General features: G+C 56.9%; 1 protein-coding gene across 10 annotated transcripts in view; it reads right to left on the bottom strand.

Moving 5' to 3' along the window:
• INPP4A (inositol polyphosphate-4-phosphatase type I A) overlaps nucleotides 1-14,460 on the bottom strand; it is a gene marked incomplete at both ends in the record, with an annotated part of 41,027 nt that extends 26,567 nt beyond the window's left edge. For all 10 annotated transcript variants that reach the window (XM_080711666.1, XM_080711661.1, XM_080711667.1 and 7 more), the window contains 9 exons: nucleotides 713-843; nucleotides 2,892-3,039; nucleotides 3,327-3,417; nucleotides 3,806-3,917; nucleotides 4,437-4,516; nucleotides 4,771-4,887; nucleotides 6,867-6,985; nucleotides 14,034-14,078; nucleotides 14,355-14,460. In XM_080711666.1, coding sequence (XP_080567792.1) covers nucleotides 713-843; nucleotides 2,892-3,039; nucleotides 3,327-3,417; nucleotides 3,806-3,917; nucleotides 4,437-4,516; nucleotides 4,771-4,887; nucleotides 6,867-6,985; nucleotides 14,034-14,078; nucleotides 14,355-14,460 — 949 coding nt within the window. The remainder of the gene's footprint in view (nucleotides 1-712; nucleotides 844-2,891; nucleotides 3,040-3,326; nucleotides 3,418-3,805; nucleotides 3,918-4,436; nucleotides 4,517-4,770; nucleotides 4,888-6,866; nucleotides 6,986-14,033; nucleotides 14,079-14,354) is intronic.
• Between the last annotated feature and the right edge of the window lie 925 nt (nucleotides 14,461-15,385).

Genomic DNA, 15,385 nt, shown 5'->3' with positions numbered 1-15,385 from the left:
TCTGAAACAACCACAGGGACGGCTATGGTTTTAATGATCCTTAAAATAGCATGTGAAGGAGGGAAAATCTCAAGACTAACTTTAAAACGAAAGCAATAAACACAGCAACAAAAACCCCAAATTCATTCCATTTGGAAAAAAGAGGAAAATGGGTCAGAAGAGTCTCCTGCATCTACCCAAGAGTACTGCGAAAGGCAAGTGGCGCCTTTCGGAGCAGAGCCTGCGGGGCTGGGACGCGGCTAAGAACAGCGCTGGCCTAACGTCTTCGGGTGTGGGGTTCGATCCCCAGGAGGAGAGGTGGCGGCAGCGGGGAAGAGATGGTCACTTTACCTTCTCTTTGGGACCTTAAAATAGCATTTCACTCTCACAATTTCTATGTTCAGCAAAACGAACACTGAAAATACTTAAACCAGAGAATGTAGAAAACCGCCCTGTCTCAAGGCAAATGGCCCACACCCTTCAGGTTACTTCAGTGACCCAGACGGGGGTGAAGAAATTACACAAACCAGCAAGAGTGTGTGATTTTCATGCTGAAGCAGCTGTTTTAGCAGAACCCCCCCCCCCCTTAGAAGGACTTTTCCTGCTACTCACAGATTTGTCTTTTTAATTAGGAACTGAAAAAAACATACTTGAAAGAATTCACACCTACCGAGGCTCTGTCAGAGTGAAGGGCCCAGGGCTCCCCCTGGCGGGAGAGGGCAGCGGCACCCACCTTTGTACTGGTGGAGGTCAGTGAGGTTCTCCTGGTACGTGAGGATGACGGTCTGGTACTGGGTGACGATGTGGCGCCGGAGGCTCTCCCAGCACGGGGACAGCTCCCCCAGCTCCTCCAGCTCACACACTCTGAAAGCAAGGGACACACGTCAGGCACAGCCAGTGACACGAGCAGTGAGGCTCTTCAGAGAACCCGAGCGAGTGTCCATGCAGACCAGAGGGGTGGAGGTGGAGGCCATCGGGGCTCCACGTGGCACCGGTGGCCTTGCAGGCACCACAGGCGTGCCCTGCCTGCACAGGCGAAGGTGCACGGTCCTCCACCCCAGGAAGGATGGGGTTGTGAGCCGCTGCCGCGAGGCCGCCTCCCAGGCAGTCAGGACAGCACCGTCTTGCCTCCAGGGGCCACGCGTGCGACTCATGCCCTCCCCACCAGGACGAGCTGCAGAATACACTGGGCTCGCCACGGCCTAGGTGCCCGCCCCAGGCACCCATGGCACAGCCTCCTGCTACAGCGTGGCCAGTTCTGGGTGGACCATGAGTCGCTGGCGCCTGTCGCTAGTCTTCCAAGGATGGCGAGGCGCAGCCCCGCGTCTGTGCTGTGGACGCGGACAAGCTGGCATGGCCCTGTCCGCACGCACGTGTGTGTGCATGCGTGTGTGCGGGTCAGAGGCTCAGGGAGGGGAGAGGAGGAACGGTTGTCTTCAAAGAAGTAAAGCCGGCAAGCTCTCACGGGCTGAGACGCAGACTCCTCGGCGCTCAGTGGCAATACCTACATCATCGTGGAAACACAACAGGACCCGTTTGAAAACAGGAGTAACTGCGCTGGGGAAGTGGGGCCGATGAGTGGCGCGGCCATTTCACCGCAGCCAGCAGCTAGCGCCGGAGAGGCCCACGAGGAGCACGTGAGACCCGTGCTCAAAGAGCAGGAGCGGCGTGCTGCACGCCAGCCATCCCAGTGCTTGGGAGGCTGAGACAGGAAAGTCCCAGGGTTGAGGCCAGCCTCAGCAACTTAGTGACGCCCTGTTTCAAAATAATGAATAAAACTGGGTTGAGGTAAAAGACCCCCAGGTTCAACAATCCCCAGTACTACAAAAACAAAGTGTGTACACACACACACACATACACACACACCCTACAATAACTACTTGTTTTTGTAAAAGGGCCCCATGTTTTCATTTGAGAAGAGAAAACTCATTTGTAAAGTCTTTAGAAATCGACTAAGTTATTTAAAGTTAAAACATAGTCTGCCACTTTACTACTACTGAATGGCAGTAACTCAAAGGGCCAGAAGGCGCCGACCCTGCGCTGCCCTACCAACCGCGGCCACGTGGGCCTCAGGTGCCTGCTGCGAGCTGGCACCTCAACCCCATTTAACACTTTCAAATTATGAAATGGGGCGGGGGGTCTTGCCAAGTTACTGAAGCTCTAAGCAGGTTGTTGAGGGCCGTACAACCGTGGCCCTCCAGTCTCAGCCTCCCAAGCACTGGCACAACAGGCCACAGCCTTCGACGCCTCCCTTCCAGTCAGGCAAGGGCCGACACACTGGGACTCATGGCTGCCGACACAGCCCCGCGTGGCTGGAGCGCCCGCTGGGGAACAGCCCTGGCTGCTGTGTGCACAGTGCCCAGGAACATGGGCCCTGCCTGGAATAAATGTGACTCCTAGACACACGCGGAGCAGCAGATCTGCGCAAATGTGGACAGAGTGCGGGGTTTAAAAGTTCAAATCACTAAACCAGGTGTATGTACAGAGAGAAAGCAATCAGCAGGAGGCCAACAGCTGCTCGTGGCCCTGCAGGGAGCGGGGCTCTCAACGCACTCTTCTTGCTATCTTTCCAAGCATTTGAATGTTTCCAAGAGACACGTTAACACACTTGGGAAGGAGCAGTGGGGTTCTGGCCGCACTGATTCCTTTCGAGCTTGTGCACACGGTGTTCAGAATCTGTCGTTTTAGGAAGCGGGATGGGAAGGCCAGTGAGCACGGTGGGGACAGCGGAGGCCTGCGCTGCCCTGGACTGAAGTGAGTGGCGCCCGGCCGTCCTGTCTCCTGGAGCCTCATCTCTAACCAGGGGACTGCGGGGTGGTCGGGGCCATTTCTTCTCACCCAGGCATTCCCGATCTCCTGTGGGGCCAGCAGGAGGGTTCCGGGGTCCCGAACAGGGAGCCGCAGGGACTCACCTGGCCGCGTCCTCCTCCAGCAGGAGCTTCACGAACTGCCGGGGCACGTGCAGAGACAGCACGCTCTCTGCCATCTGCTCCAGGATCCGCAGGTGGTTGCCGTCCGTGGTAGGGAACCGGTACATGCGACAGATGGCGCCCCCAAACACTGTGAGGGGAGGCAGAGGCTGTGGGTACGCAGTCTTGGGGTCCTGCACCCGGGCCCTTCCCCAGGCAGCTGCCGGCTCCTCCCCCGTGACACAGCTAAGTCTACATGCAAGGGGTGGGAGGCAGGGGCAGAGGCGGCCCTTCCTGCAGGGGTTACTGACTCCGCTGCGCCAGGGGACAGTCAGGCCTCGGCCGTGGCCATCCCACGGCGGCCAGGAGCCATGGGGTCGCGGGCCCCAGTGGACACTCACAGAAGCCGCAAGGGCACCAACACAGGAAGCTGTTTACCCGATTTCAGTAAAGTGTCTTTTCGCAACGAAGCATATTTGGATCGGATTCCCAAGGCCTCGGTCAGGCTCTCATCAACGGGCAGCACCATCTACTGACGTGAGCAGAAAGCTCAGGAGAGGTTCGGTTCGGAAGCCGGTGCTCCAGACAGGAGCCCACACCCCGCCCAGCCCTCCCAGGCCCCGCCTGGCGTCCGCACCCTGCGTCCGTGGCTGTTCTGGTGCACACAGTGAAGGGGACAGACGGCGCCAAGGAGTATTTGGGTAAGTTGAGATATTTTGGTATTTTACAACCATGACTGCTTACAGCGCTGGGGTCTTAATTAGAATGCCATTCGAGAGCATAGGGTGCCTGGGTGAGAGACTGCGCTGCTGGGCAGGGCAGAGGCGGGCTGTGGGGCCGCAGCGCCTGGCCCCAGCATGGGAGGACCTCCGTGGCCCGCAGCAGGCTCAGGCATGTGGACGGGGCGGTCTGCTCACCCTCCCGTTGACGGTGTCCACAGAGCGGGCCGCGGGGGGCCGCTGGTCAGACTTCTCTTCCATCTGCCAGCCGATCACGGTGATGTTGCCCACGCGGTCACACTCCGCAGACCTGTGACAAGCAAGTCGGCGGCTGTGCTCCCACGAGCTCAGCACCTGGCCGGCCAGCACGCACACTGTGGATTCGGGAGGCAGGCGGGCGCCTGGGCCCCTCCTGCGCGGCTGCCCCTGCCATGGTGTCACAGGAACGCGGCCTTCCTTCTCATATTCTCTTTGCTATTGTGGGCTATTTTCCCAGGCAACATTTTCCAATCTTTACATACTCTTGAATAAAGAATGGCACTCCAGGGTTTGGGGGAACTAAATGCCTAGAGCTCCTAAACGCCCCAGGGAAGGCTGGCTTCTTGACATCCCATCTGACCGCAAGGGGCCCGGGGAGGGGACAGAGGACAGAGGAAAAACCCTTGCTGTGCGGGAGGCCAAGCTTCCCTAGGAGAGCACAGAGGGGAGGCGTCGCCATGAACTGGCCCTTCCTTTACACTGGGGTGCTTCCTCTTGTCTCAGTCCCACAGAAGTCCCTCAGTCTGGAGAAGCTCCCCCCCCACCCGAGCGGGTAAAGTCCAACACCGACCTTAGGGTTAAGTGCAGCCTGTGATGCCTGTCTTGGAGCAGATCCTTGACGATGAACGTTCCAGAGCCCAGAAGATACATCTACGCAGGAGGGAGGGACGACATAAGCGCGCTTACCCCACTGTGGGGCCCACTGCCACGGCCCAGAGGAGTCGGCTGGCTCCCACAACACCCCCGCCAGGAGCCCGCCCGAGAGGAATGCCCAGAGAAACCCCACACACGAATAGCAGGCTCGACCTGTGAGCCGGGGTGGCGGCCATTCCAAGGCACCTCTCCCCCACGGTTACATAACTAGAGAAAGAGAAGGAAGAGCCACAGCCCACGTGCCACTTAACTGTTCCCTGAGATCTGTCTTTGACATCGTACACAGACAGCTTGATCTGTGTCATCTGATTGATAAGAGAGTCTTGAAAGAAGGCAATACTGCTTAGAAATATAGGATTGTTGGTTCCCTAGAAGAGAAAGGAAATAATCAGTGTTGGACTTTATATCTGGGGGGTTGAACTCAGGGGTGTTCTACCTCTGAGCTACACCTCCAGCCTGATTTTATTTTTTATTTTGAAAAGGGCCTGGCAAAGTTGCTTAGGCTGGCTCTGAACCTTCGATCCTCCTGTCTCAGCCTCCCAAGTACCCAACTAGAGTCAGACTTTAAAATAATGATCATTGAAATCAACATTTTCAGCATAAGAAGCTAACACGGCTGCGGAAGCTGACGCATCTAACCAAACAACTGCTTCCCAAGAGGAAGGCGTGGTCTGGCGCCAAGTGCGCCCGATCCAGACACCACAACAGGCCCGCCACACACGCTCAGCTCAGAGCTGCCGCTCGGGACTTCGCATCCACACACGCTCACAGCACTGCAACTCTAGGTGGGCTGTGCCCTTGACCTCCTTTGGCTGCTGCTTGAAGATGCACGAGTGGGGGGACTAAAGAGGAAACGGGCGGCTTCTGTGTTTGTCACGCCTGGATGCCTATGCTTGCAATAATTAGGGCCTGGCCTCTTCAAAGCTCCCCTCTTTCAGGACCAGTTGCTAGTTTCTGGCTCACAGGTGGCTACTCCCGCAGCCTGGCCTGCCCCTCTAAGCTCCGTAACACCCAGGCGTCTCCTCAGGCAATGGCTGCCCTGCTGGGATGGCTGGCCCTTGGGCTGGGTGCCCCCAGAACCCCAAATCTGGTCTCTCAGCGTCTGCTGGACGGCCCCTCCTGGGGGCCGGGTGCTCCCCAACTCAGCCTCTCCCTCCACCTGCCCTTGGAGGCCAGGCCCGAGCCTCTCCCTCCAAGCGGGCTCTGGTGCCCCCTTCTCTGTCACCTCTCTCCTACCTCACCTACCCCCTCCACCCTCGCTCTGCCACCAGGCCCTACAGGGCCTACACCCTCCAGCCCAGGACACCAGGCCGGGGGGCCTGCACCAAGGCCTGCACATGCCCTGGCCAGGCTGGGAGGCTCCCTGCTCTACCTGCCCACGCCACCCCAAGCCCTGTGGTCACCCCGCATGCTATTCCAGAGGCCCAGGGAGCCTGCTCTGCGCTGCACAGCTGGAGGGTACACCGCCTCCCCGCTGTCCTCACTCCTTGCTCTGCTGCGTAAGCAGCCGGCCACGGGGCGTTTTTACCTCCCGCCCACAGGTGGGCAACTCCAGGGCGGGGCCGACGCCCCTGTGGTCAACGGTCAGTGCCCAGCACCACGCCTGGTGCGCGGGCAGTGTGCACCAAACGCTAGAAAACACAACGACTGAGCGGAATTGGAAACAGAGAGTCTCGCTTCTAAAACCAAACCCACTCGTAAAGCTCGTGTAAATCGCCTACTGTCGTGTTTAGGTAGAGACGCAAACGCAGCTGTCTCGTTGCTGGCTCTTCACACTACCGAAGCCCGAGCGGCTTCCCATCAGCCACCCTGCACCTGGCTCCCGCTCCTGTGAGGCGGGGAGCCACAGGCCTCGCGCCCCTCCTCTGGTGAGTGTGTGCTGGGCCCGGAGGCGGTGCTCCCGTGAGCCAGCTGCTCGCTCGGGGAGGAGGCAGGAGAGGAGGGTGGCAAGTTCAAGGCCAGCCGGGCAGCTTGGCAAGAGCCTCTGTCAGGACACTGAGAAGAGGCTGGGCAGAGCGCGGGCAGAGCGCCTGCCGCCCGCCTGTGCTGGCCCAGGGCCATCCCAGTACGCCCTCAAGTGAAAGAGCTCGGTGCTCTGAGAGCACAGCAGCCAGCCAGTGTGTCGAGGGACAGGGTCCCCTCTGCAGAGGCCATCGACCCCACGGGTCACACTCAAGAGCGCCCCACAGCGAATCAGGAACTGCAAAGGACATGGCCGACGTAAAAGCCACCGCGTGAAGCGGGTGAGAAGTACCACCGAAAACCGGAAAAACAGCCACCCATCGGCACGGCCGCAGCCACGCTGCCGCTTGGGACTGAGGCCTGGGTGCCCCGCACCGGCACCCACCTCGATGATCTCCGTCTGCGCATGCTTCGTCCAGAAGGCCTGCGGAGGGGTGGTGACGCTCACAGCCACGAAGCTGTTAGGCTTGCGATCCAGCGACGGCGTGTGCAGCTCGCTGCATGCTGCGGAATCAGGACAGGAAAGGCATGAACCGTCTGGTTGGCAAAGACCTGCGACGGCACTCGGGCGAGACCGCCACGCCGACACGGGGAGCAGACTCCAAGGCTGCACACCCGTGCCTCCTCACGCTCCCCCGGCAAGCCCCAAGGCCCCAAGCACAGCTGCAGGCTGCACCGCACACACAGCACACCGCAGCGCGCGTGCCGAGGGTGCGCGGGCCGGCAGCCCCTGGGATCGGCCAAGCCAACAGCCAGAAGGATTCCAGCCAGCCGAGCCGAGGGGCCAGGTGGTCTACGAGACCGAGGCGCAGGCCAATGAACGAAGCTTTCTTTATAAAGGCCACTGCCCATTTATTCTTTGTAGAAAACTCATACTAAATGCAAGACTATTAAAAATATTACTTTTCAGGACTAAAAATCTTTTTAAGCACATAAGGTCATTTAATGATTCAGATAGCCCCAAAGTTCCTACATCCGGATCCATGATTTTACACACATGCTCTTTGTATTTGTTTTGTGTACTTTATGGTGCACTACAGTCCTGTGTCATAGCAGAGTGTGGAACGGTAGGCTCTCTATGCACACAGCACTTGGTGAGCTCACAAAACCACTTCAATGAGAAAAAGTGTCCTTTAGCCGGGCGTGGTGGCACACGCTTGTCATCCCCGCGCTTGGGAGGCGGAGACAGAAGGATCGCGCAGGTTTGAAGCCAGCCGCGCGCGCTGGCTTAGGAGACCCTGTTTCCAAATAAAATATAAAACAGGTCTGGGAGTGTAGCCCTAAGATAGAAGGGTTCCATCCCCAGTACCACCAAAAATTAAAAAAAAAAATTTATATTTAAAAAGTGTCGTTTAAGTACTTTGAATCAGTTTCCAAGTCTCAGGTAGTTCCAGCACAGAAGTGACACACAGGAAAAATCTTTCGCTGAATCTAACATGCTTCCTGATATAAAACCAGATTGTTGCAGCAACCCACACTCACCACCCAGTGACTACAGTCGCTTTAGCACTTAGGCCGTTTATTCTAATGTCGATCCTCTTGGGCCTCTCTCTGCCGCTGTCTCTACCCATCTTTCCCGTCTCCTCCTGCTTCCCGAGGATTCGTTTGCAGGTGACGTCTTCAGAGCTGTTTCTAGGAACTCCTTGAGGCCCAGGAGGACGCTGTCTTTTTCGAGACCTGCTTTCAGGAGCGGTGTGGCCTGTGGACCTGACTGCCCCACTCTGGAGGGCAGGCTTCCTGATCCTAGGTGCAGGAGAAAAGGTTCCGGCCAGCAGCTCCTGGGACCCCGGGGAGCACCCGTCACTGCAGTGACCGCCAGCTTGCTGAGCCTGCCTCTGACCACCCCAGGAGGACCTAGGCCTCCACCGTCAGACCCTGGAAATCTTGCCAGCTTCCTGGAGACACACACAAGGTATTATTATTTATTTTTTTAGCTGTCCTTAATGGTAGGATTTTAGTTTATCCGTTTTTCATCTAAAAGCATGTAAGATTCTCCTCTTTACCCCTGAAACTTAGAGTTTCGCAGGGAGACAGCCAGCAGCTGATGACTTGCTGGGTCTCGCGGCCGCCCCTCTCCCAGGGAAAGATTCTTCCACTACTTTTAGCCTGTTGCTACTCCTTTATGTCTGTTTTCCTTCTGGGGCTCCTGGAAATCAAATATTCCTATGCCCCATTCGTCACCTCTCTCCGCTCAAAGCCTCCACATCTGAGCCTTCAGCAGGGGCTGGGGGCTGTGTCTCCGCGTCTGAACCTTCAGCGGGGGCTGGGGGCTGTGCCTCCGTGTCTGAGCCTTTAGCGGGGGCTGGGGCTGCGCCTCCGTCACCTGCATGGATTCGCAATGGTTCAGCAGCAGCCTCTGACTTGTTAAAAACTGTCTCCTATTAAGACAGAATTTGTATGCTAGAAAATTCACCTCAAAGCAGACAACGCAGCAGCCAGTGGGCACTTAAGAGTCAGACACCCGTAATGACCATCGACTTTAACACTGTCATTGCTTTAAAAGAAAAAAATCCACACCCCTAACAGCCACCTGCCGTCCTCTCCCCAGCCCCTGAAAGCACGGCGGCCCTTATGCACAGGCTTGCCTCATCTGGACAGTGAGGCATGTGGCCCCAGCGCCTGGCTTCTCCTGGTGCCTCTTCGGGCCTCCCCGGGCCACGGCAGGTATCGGCAGGCCGTTCTTGTTAGTGATGGGCCTCCCCCACGGGAACGGGGCCGTCTCCTCCTGAGGGTCCCACACGGTGACGTTATGAACACCCACACAGCGATCCTGCTGGATGCAGGAATCTCAGCTGGCTGGCTTTCTCCAGGAATCCGAGTGTCATCCCACTGCCTCTGAACTCCAGGTCTGGTATGAACTATGTGCCTGCTCCTGCTGGAGAACCCTTGTATGCAAGCTACCTCTCTTGCTGCTTTTTACGCCGTCTTTGGCTTTTATTTATTTATTTATTCATTTATTTTTTGGTGTTACTGGGGTTCCTGGAAACCCTTCTACCTCCAGGCTACACTCCCAGACCTATTTTATTTTATATACTTTTTAATTTGGCAACAGGGTCTCTTAAGCCAGCGCTGCTGGTTTCAAACTTGCATGGTCCTCCTGTCTCCACCTCCCAAGCACAGGGATTACAAGCGTGCGCCACCACGCCCAGCTCGTCTTTGGCTTTTAATAGTTATGTGCGCAGGAGTAGATCTCTGAGTTCTCCTATTTGGAGTTCACTGGTCTTCAGGATATAGTTTTCACAAATGTAGTAAGCTTCTGGTCAGGTGTTCTTCCCTTCCCCTCTCTCTGCAACTCCCTGCAGGCCTCCTTTGGTACACGCAGTGCCATCACAAGGCTCTGTTGGTACACGCAGTCCCTTCCACAGGGCTCCTCTGGTACACGCAATGCCTTCCGCAGGCCTCTGTTGGTCCACGTACGCCACCTGCAGGGCTCCAGGACTCTGCTCACAGCTCTTCAATCGTCCCTGGACTGGATGACCCCAACCCAACCGTCTGTTGACTGCTGAAGCGCTGTGCCTGTCCGAGCCATGCCAAAGGAGTTTCTCATCTCAGACATTGAGCTTTTGAGCTGTGGAGTTTCTATTTGGTTCTTTTTACAACCTGTATCTTTTCACTCTCTTTATTTGATGGGACAGTTTTCATACTTTCATTTAGTTCTTTAGATATGATTTCCTTTAGTTTTTGAACCTATTTTAAATAGTGAGTTTAAGATTTTTGTCTAGTAAGTCAAACATCCATGCCTCTTCAGGAATGGTTTCTACTGAGTAGAAGTTTGTTACAATTTTCTTTATTTAAATTCTCCTGTGTATGAGCCGAATTTATTTGATTTTTTGCACACTCAGATTTTTGTTGTTTTTGAAAACCAAGGTGTTGTAAATAATAAGACAGTGATAATTCTAAACACCCGGCCCTCCCCTCACAGGCCGCTGCTGCTGAGCCCAGCGCTCAGCGGCCTTCCTCCTCAGCTCCCGAGTGCACGCGGAAGCACCTGGGTAGTGCGGGGTCGGAGCTTCCCTTCCCCGAAGCCTGGGCTGTGACCTGTGCTGAGCTGCTGGTGTTCGGGCAGACGCTGCTCCACTGTCTTCTCTGCCGGCTTGCACACCGCCAGGCCAGTCGGAGGCCAGTGCTCACCACCTTCCGCGGCCTCCAAAGCTCCGGCGGGCACCTCATTCTCAAGTTTCCCCCGTAAGGTGTTTTGGTCTGCCTTTTTGTTAGTACAGACTCCCCAGGAGACTCCACCACTGAGCCGCATCCAGCCAGACCTTAGCCACTAACTCCTGCAAACACGCTCAGCAGAAAAGCTGCTCTTGCCGGCTATGTGCTTTACTTTTCTTTTAATTTTTATTTTTTAGTACTGGGAAACCCAGGAGCATTCTACCTCTGAGCTACGACTCCAGACCCATTTTATTTCTTACTTGGAAACAGGCTCTCGCTCATCTGCCGAGAACCTCGCTAAGTTGCTGAGGCTGTCCTGAGCCTGTGCTCCTCCGGTCTCAGCCTCCCAAGTACTGGGCTCGGGAGCAGGTGCACCACCACGCCCAGCTAGCTGTAAACTTCTGTTGAACTTTTCTCTTTTGGAAGTCAACTGTTTACAGTGTTTACCCATTCAGTTATCCTGTTCTTGCTCCCCTTTTTATAAAGATGGTGGTAAAATCCTTTAGATAAAAATTTAAGGTGTTGTATCCTCTGTGCATCTACTTACTCGACTGTGATTCACTGCTCTTAGCTTCAGAAATGTACTGATTTTTATCGCAGGGAGTGAGGATTCTTAATTCAACTGCGTACTGCTCTCACCCTAGGTACATAATGACTTCAGCTCTTTTTTAAAGATTCACACTGCAGGTGAATGGCACTCTCAGTGTGCACCCGCGTCCTGGACACCGCGTCCACCACCTTTCTTCCTTAACCCCAGTTCTAGGAGGAGGACACGGCAGTAAACCTGTCTGCCGCCCGCAGAGCTGCACAAGGTCCCGTCCACCCTCGCGTCCCCGTGGTGGCCTGCCGGGGAGAAAGTTCTAGGCTGAAAATACACTTAACGGTGCAGCCTCCCTTCTGTCTTCGAGTGTCCGGCGTCACTGAGCAGTCCGTGCCGGTTTCCTGATCTTGATAGGAACTGCTTTTTCCTCCGGAAGTTTCTAGGATCTTCCTGAGTTTTGTTTCCTGAGCTCCCCAACTGTACCACGATGTACCGTCTTAGAGGTCTTTTTCAATCATTACGCTGGGCTTTGGTAGGCATTTTTACCCTAACACACACTCTTCAGTTCTGAGAGATTTCCTTCGCTTTGTTTTTGGCTGGGCTTCCCTAGGGTGTGGAGGACCTTGCTCGGCTGCCAGGGCTGCTCCGGGCTGCACCCTCCCACCTCAGCCTCTCAGCCCGCGGCCCGCCCAGCCCCTCCCTCCGAGAGCCTTCCCCTCGGCTTCTTGGGAACCTTCTTCCCGTGCTTCTATTTTTCTCTTAAATGTTTGGATGTACTCCCTAATTTCTCATTTCCATTTCTCTTCCATTTGCTATTTTATTTTCAAGCTTGTACCTTCTGGGAGAATTCCGTGAACACCTACCTTCCTGTACCGCCCTTTGCCTGTTTTTTCCTTTGTAGCGTCCTGCTTATGGACATGATGTCTCCTCTGGAGGCTGTAAGTTATCATTTCTTCGACGCTCTCCTCTGTTTCTGCATCATCTCCGTGTCTTCTAGGCTCTAGTTTTTATTTCTTTCATGATGTGGCCTCCGACACAGTGGTCTTTGCTCTTTTGTTTTAAATAAATTTTGAGGGATGGTTTATAAGTAAAACCCATTTGAAGTATACTGTTTGATGAGTTTTGCCAAGTGTCTCCATTCCACATAGCCCCACCATGGTTAAGAACCAGTGCCCAAAGGGCTCCCTTCCTTGCCCAGCCCCGGCGACCAGAAGCCTGCTTCCTGTACTTCCTGCCATCTCCGGAGGCCCCGGCACACGGGGTCAGGACCAGTCCCTCAGCTTTGTGCCGGCCACTCAGCCGTTTCCTTCCCGAGCAGGCTCCCTGTCCACCACAGGGGAGCCTCCTGCCGAGGACACGGGCTGAGTACGCGTGGGGACGCTGCGTGTACCCGCAGGCCCTGCCTCCGTTCTTAGGGATGAGGTGCTCCGCTCCACCTCGGCCTGGGCCTCTCGGGTACCGGGTGATCCCCGCCTGGAGGCGATGCGGGGCCCAGTGGGGAGAAGGCGGGAGGCTGGAGGACGCCTGGCCCTCCAGGCCCTGCCGTGTCCGCTGCTGGCTGCAGCCGCGCTGCGCTCCTTCGGGCCTCCCTGCCCCTCCCCGTGGAGTCTGGCTTCCAAACCCGCGTCACGGCCTAGAGCCCTGCTTCGGCCTATCTGCCTGGGTGTCTGGCAGGATCGGAGAGGGGGGAACGCAGAGACACCCACTCTGCTGGGCTGGGCTCAGTTCTGAAATGTGTAAGTCAGTAAAGTTCTCTGAAGGCAGGGCGGGCAGGAGCGCGGGGTCCCACCCTCTCAGAACACAGCCCAGTGCGCCATACACACTACAGATGAGCCAGGGGCACGATCGGGAGCCCTGAACTTGTAGAGAAGGCTGTATCTAACATGGAGACACTCCTGAGCTTAATACTAACTAGTAATAGTGTGCTTCTACTCCCATAGGGTTGTTGTTGTTTTTTGTTTTTGTTTTGTTTTAGTGGTGCTGGGGTTCCTGGAAACCCTTCTACCTCCGGGCTACACTCCCAGACCTATTTTATACTTTTTATTTGGAAACAGGGTCTCCTAAGCCAGCGCGGCTGGCTTCGAACCTGCGCGATCCTCCTGTCTCCACCTCCCAAGTGCGGGGATGACAAGTGTGTGCCACCACGCCCAGCTTCCCATAGGTTTTTAATTTGTCCAGACCGGGTGTGTGTGTGTGTGTGTGTGTGTGTGTGTGTTGTGTGTGAACTCCTTGATTTTCCTCTCTTGATCGCGCCCCCACACAGCAAGGAGGAAACTGGGTCACAAGGTCGGAGGCGGGCTCAAGGCCACGCAGCTGATCTGGCACAGAGAAGACTGGCCGCCTGCCCCCAGGGAGGGGCCTTTCTACGCCACCACCTCCAGGCTGACCACCAGGGCTAGGGGAAGGGGCAGGAGCACCAGGCCAGGAGGCCTGGAGAAGCCGCTTGCAACCCCACCCAGCTCTCGGCCTCCTGAGTAAGCCGCAGTGATGCCCTGCTTCCCGCCTGTTCTAGCCGTGGTTGGTTCCCTCTCTCGGCCAATCCTCACCGAGAGGCGCCTTCCACAGACCAGGCGGCTAGAGGGGTAGGCGCCCTGTCCCGGAGCACAGCAGCCTGGGCCTCTCCCGGGGGACTTGGGGGTAGCCCCTGCCGCGGGGACAGCCTGTGGACCAGGGCCTCGGGGCGCCTTCCTGCCCACCGGAGCTTATGGCCCTCCTCTCAGAGGGCCCTCAGGCCGGCAGGTCGTTGGAGACAAACCTGCCCTCGGGTAGAGTTTGAGCTCCTGTTTTTGAGAAACATTTTTTTTTTCAAATCAATCAATCAATCAATCAATCAATCAATCAATCAAAGAAACCTACCCAAGCTGAATTCTAAAATGGGTTCATCTGGATCTTGTATGTTTCCTGAAGAGAAAAGAAATGACAGAAAAGTCACCGTTAACCCCCTCTGCTTACAGACTGAACGCAGAGGAGGTGGCGCTGTTTCCACCCTCCCTCTTCAAGCCCTTGCAGGAAACCATTTCTGTTGCCTAAACATTTAGACACGCTTGCTGTTGAGATCCCACACAAGCCTCACCCTAAAGCCAGTCCCACTTCCCCTGGCCTCCCAGCTCAGGCAGACGTGCGCTGCCCCGGGCCCTCCCTCGCCCTGCCGCCCGCAGCGCAGGCCGGGAGGCTCACCCGCCAGGGAGAGGCCCAGCATGTCGGCAGCCACGTCGATGGTGGACGCGCGCTGCATCGCACGGGCCCTGGCGCCGTGGCGGGGGCTGGGCTCTCTTGCCGTCATGGTGTCATTGGCAAGGAGGGCTGCAGTTCCTGGGTCAGACCCTGCCTGGCTCCCGGAAGCGCGTCACCAAGCCCTTGTTCCTAAGGTGGCAGCAGCCCTGAGAGACGGAGAAGCAGGAGAGTGGGAGGAGGTGAGGACGAAGGCCAGGGCAGGCGGGGCGCCCTCAGCCCCACCCGGGACGCCCCCTCCCCCCACCACGCGCCCTTGGGCCCCCAGGGATCACACCCTCCGCAGCACAGGCAGGTGTGTTATCTGGTGAGACACATACAACCGCATGCGGTGCACATGCCGAGGTGAGGCGGCCGCAGCTCACGCTGGCCCGAGGTCTCCAAGCAAAGTGTGAAAGGCTGCGCACACGCGCACCGCGGCAGAGCACTGCCAGCGGGCGGCTGCCAAGTGCGCAGGCGTGGCTTCTGACATCTCCTCGCTGCTCCCTGACGCTCGGCTGGCAAGTCTGACTCACCGCGCCCTCTCTCACAAGGACCAGCGCTGCAGGATGGGTCTGCTGCCCCTGCACCAGCACAGGACGCTGGAGAGAAAGCTCACCCCATCCCTGACCTACACGAGCTCCCGCGTGTCTCGGCCCCGAGCGCTCCTTCCCACAGAGTCAAGTGCCAATCTAAAGCGCAGTGGACTCGGGGCTCTGGGCAATCAGCACTGCAGGCCGTGCCAGCGAGACGCTGCGCTGGCCCGCTCTCAGAGCGAGGCGAGCAAGGGGGGACGCAGGGTGCCACCCTCTCGCTGCATCTCCTGCGCTCCAGAAGGAACTGACCCAGTCAGTCAAAGGGTGGGCCTGGTTAACGCGTGCTCAGAGGTCGCCACAGACCCACCGCTGCCATCTTCCCCAGGGTGTCCACAGCTCTGCGGGAGGACCTGGTCTCTTGCTCCCAACTCGGCACACCAAGCGACTTACTGGACATGCCTG

The sequence above is a fragment of the Muscardinus avellanarius genome, assembly GCF_963383645.1.
Source record: "Muscardinus avellanarius genome assembly, chromosome: 15".
Lineage (NCBI taxonomy): Eukaryota > Metazoa > Chordata > Mammalia > Rodentia > Gliridae > Muscardinus > Muscardinus avellanarius.
This window is presented reverse-complemented; position numbering and strand designations above follow the sequence as displayed.